A 3,693-nucleotide genomic window follows, 5' to 3' on the forward strand; every position below is an offset into this window, starting at 1 on the left:
GGGGGGGAAGACCACCAAAACCCCCAACCCTCACAGCAAAAAGCTAAAAAGAAAACCCCAGAGTGAAATATTACTGCGATTTCTGATATAACCTGAGCCATTCAAAGCTGAAAGCTGAATGCATTCTTTCAATCAGATTTTAAATTTCTTTTCTGCCAGAGAGAGAGAGGCTATGTGGGTTGCTGCTTTGTTTGGTTTGGGGGTTATTTTGGTCTGTTGTGTTGGGTTGTTGGTTTTTTGGGTATTTTTTTGGTGTGTGGTTTTTTTTTTTTTTTTTTTTTTTTTTTTCTTGAAGAACAGTGATTGTTTTTAAGCACACCACCACACATGACTGCAATGACTGGAAATCTCAGCAAGTTGCTTTCAGGGAAAGGGGAAAGGCTTGGATGGGAGCAGAGCTGGTCTAATACCCACGGATTTATCCCTGGCTGCATCGTGCCAAAGTTTTAGTGAGCTCTAACTACCAAACCCAGCCAAACCAGCTCCCTCAGCCACTTCCATCTCCTTTCAGGCGGTTTTAAAGCTCAGCCCTTATCTCCTGTACCCTCAGGGCAGCCTGGGAGAGGGAGCATATCATGGAAATCCTAACGAGACGGTCCCTTTATTAAAGGGAAAAGGGGCAAAGAAGGAAACCCAGAGCGAAGGCTGAAGGGAGGTGGGAAGAGCAGGGGGTGTCCATCTCCAGGCTGGGTGCTTCCCACCGAGGACTCGCTGCTCTCTGGGCTCACTCGGGAAAACGGGAAAACGCTGGCCGAAATGGGCTTGAATGAATTTGAAAATAAAAGGCGAGCTTTTCAACAGGAGTGTATTCGGCAGCATTAACTGTGGCCAGCGGTTCATTTCTGCCCTTTTCTTATCCCTAGCAGTCCGCAAAGTGTCTTTAAGACTTGGTCTTTTGTTTTAGAGCCTGGAGAAAACTCTTTGTTCTTCCTTAGGGTTAGCCCAGTTCTCAGACTTGCACATGGCAATACTTGAATATCTCCACGTCGTGATATTAAAGATGGATATTCCCGCATTATTCGCATCATTGTTTCTATGACAAAAAGCACCGAGTTCATACATAGTAAAGACGTCTTTTTTCTGACGCCTTCACGTTGAGAAGCTGAAAAGGTATTTTACTGAAGTTCGGCTAAATTGCAGGAACAGGTTCACCCAGAGGACAAATTTTCTATTCGATTAGTTGTATTTCAGCCGGGAAGAGTGACCTCTAAACCCTTAACCTTTTGGACCCGAACTACCCTTCCCTTTCTCTGGCATGGAGAGCAGCTAGCAGCAGCGCTTGAGGAGGGAATTCCTAAGACAAGTTTTCAAGTTTTGTTACAGCCGGTTCCTGCGGTAGCGGCCTTTCGTCTCCAGAGTTGTCCAAAGCCCTCCCTTTGCTCCTCGTACGAATCTAGGAAAAAAAAAAAAAAAAAAAGGGAGGGGGGGGGAGAAAGCCTCCTCTGGCTGCTCTTCTTTAAAATCCCCCTCCCGGACCCCCGCTGTTTACTTAACGCCTGTGATAAGTTGGCTGGGAGCAAGGCAAACGTGTTATTCGAGAGAGAGCTCCCAACTTTGGCATCTGTGGTACAGTTCTGGAAAATAATGGCCTTGGATAAGCAAATCCTCGCTTTGTGCTTCTTAGCGACCGAGATGGCTCCTGAAGTTAAAGGGCCAAATTCTGCTCCCAGATCGCCTTCCCCCGCCCACTGCAGTCAAACAGGGATGTAGCTGCGAGCAGAATTTGTCTCATTGTCTTTTGAAATGTTAATATTTCCAAAAAAATCAGCAGGCACAGCTCTTACAACCCTGTTCGCAAGTCCCCTTTGAGCGAGGCCGGGGCACTCTAAGTTTACGTAGTTGTAATTGTGCTGTAAGCTCGGAGTATACGTGAACTGGGGCCCAGAAAGTACCAAAAGAAATAGTTTCCAGCTGCCAATGCTCCTGAAGGGTCAGGAACGTCTGTAATAACGACCACAAGCACCCACTGGCCATTACCTCCCGTGGAAAACAAACCTGAGGTTTATTTTTTATTGGTTTTCAACCCTCCTTCAGAGTTACTTTGCGTAGGAAGGGAAGCTGGTTGGTTTTGTTTCTCATGGGTGAAACGTTGTGCGTTGGAGCCTTTTGTTAAACGATCGCATTGTCCAGCAATGCTCTCCCCTCTGTTAAGGTGCGATGCTTTTTACAGACTTTGCCAATGTTTTGCTGCCATTGATTAAAGCGTTATTTATACTAATTGTCGCCTGTAGTTTTGATGTAAGCACTCCGTATACATTGGAAATAATAAAAGGTGTAGAGAAATAGATTCTGGTTTGTACCTTGAACAAACAGTCCTTACAAGGTGGGTCTCTCTTCTGTGGAAATGCTGGTCCCTCCCACCATTATAGTGTTAAAAGATGAGTGACTCTGCCTAGCATCCTTCCAAATGTCCCTTTGAACAGGTTTGCTGATTGCCCCAGCCATAATGGTGTGACTCTAGGCCAAGCTGGAGTCTATATTTACATTTAGGCTGCAGTTAAAAGTGCCTGTCATCCATTTGCTACTGCTTTGCATTTAACAAGCCCTCCTAGAATGACTCCCGGATTTATGCATGTGTGCTAGGAGGCAAGGAGCCACACCTGAAGTCACCTTCATCCCCACACAGATGCGCGCCTTTTAGGTGAGCCCTGGAAGGCATCAGTTTAAAAAGAGATGGAAATTCGAAATGGAAAGCCACTGGGTAGCTTCCCCTGAGCAGCACGCTTCACTTTTTCAGCAGATACAAACGAAAGATCACGAGAAAACCCAAATCTGGGGAGTTTGAACTTTCCCGTCCCCCTAAGGCAAACATCTTTTTTTTTTTTTTTTTTTCCCCTGCGTAAGCACCTCAGACAATAACGCACACCTCCGGGCAGGCGGTGCCCCCCCTGCCCGGGCTGCGCGCAGGGCAGCCTGCCCGCCCGTTTCCAAGCACGCACCGGCTAAGTTTAAATACCTCTTGTGATTATACTTTCTCTCTCGCCTCTTTAAATGGCTCCTCCTGTTACTCCCGATACATCAATACGGTTCTGTATATTATATCACCACTAGTCGTTAAGGTAAGAATGAAGAGGAAAGGCAGAGTCAATAGCAAGCCCACTCACTGTACAGTACAGTAAATAGGGACCTCTCGGTGCAGAGCCACACCGCTTCCAACGGCCATGTTTGTTAGCCCTTTCCCCTGATTCTTTTTCCTTTTTTTTTTTTCCCTCCCCCACCACCCCCTCCCCCCAAGCCTAGAGACCAAAATAATCTTGCTAGGAACAGTCATAACAGGCAGAATTTCAAAGTGCAAGGAAGATGATAAGAATAGATTTCTACAAGTCCTGACCACGTGATTTGCGAAATAATTAATTCAGCACGTCCCTTAAGAAACACGGAGTCGTCATTAATCTGCCAAGCAAAGGACTCTATCAGACTTGAAAACTGAAGAGATCCCAAGAATATAATATACAAAGGGTGCAGTCCCTCTCTCTGCGCACCCAGCTCTTTGGTAGCTGCCGAAAAAGAGACTCCCGGTACGTAAACATTTTTTACTTTTATTCCTTCTTATTTAAGCCGTAATGAACTCAGCTGTCAAAGGCTTGACAAATAGGGCACGCCGCTTCCTGATCTCCAGCCCGGCAGCGGCCGGGGGCCGGGCCGGGCGCAAGCGGTGACCTTTGCTTCCCAGGGAGCGGGGGGAAGAGGGCG

At 46.7% G+C, this 3,693-nt stretch overlaps 1 protein-coding gene across 1 annotated transcript in view; it reads left to right on the forward strand.

Annotated features, from left to right (window-relative positions):
* Positions 1 to 3,563: 3,563 nt before the first annotated feature.
* The window catches only part of MTX2 (metaxin 2), a 70,966-nt gene continuing 70,836 nt past the window's right edge, over positions 3,564 to 3,693 (forward strand). The window contains exon 1 of the mRNA XM_009640802.2: positions 3,564 to 3,655. Coding sequence (XP_009639097.2) covers positions 3,564 to 3,655 — 92 coding nt within the window. The remainder of the gene's footprint in view (positions 3,656 to 3,693) is intronic.

The sequence above is a fragment of the Egretta garzetta genome, unplaced genomic scaffold (assembly GCF_000687185.1).
Source record: "Egretta garzetta isolate BGI_Z169 unplaced genomic scaffold, ASM68718v1 scaffold16, whole genome shotgun sequence".
Taxonomy (NCBI): Eukaryota; Metazoa; Chordata; class Aves; order Pelecaniformes; family Ardeidae; genus Egretta; species Egretta garzetta.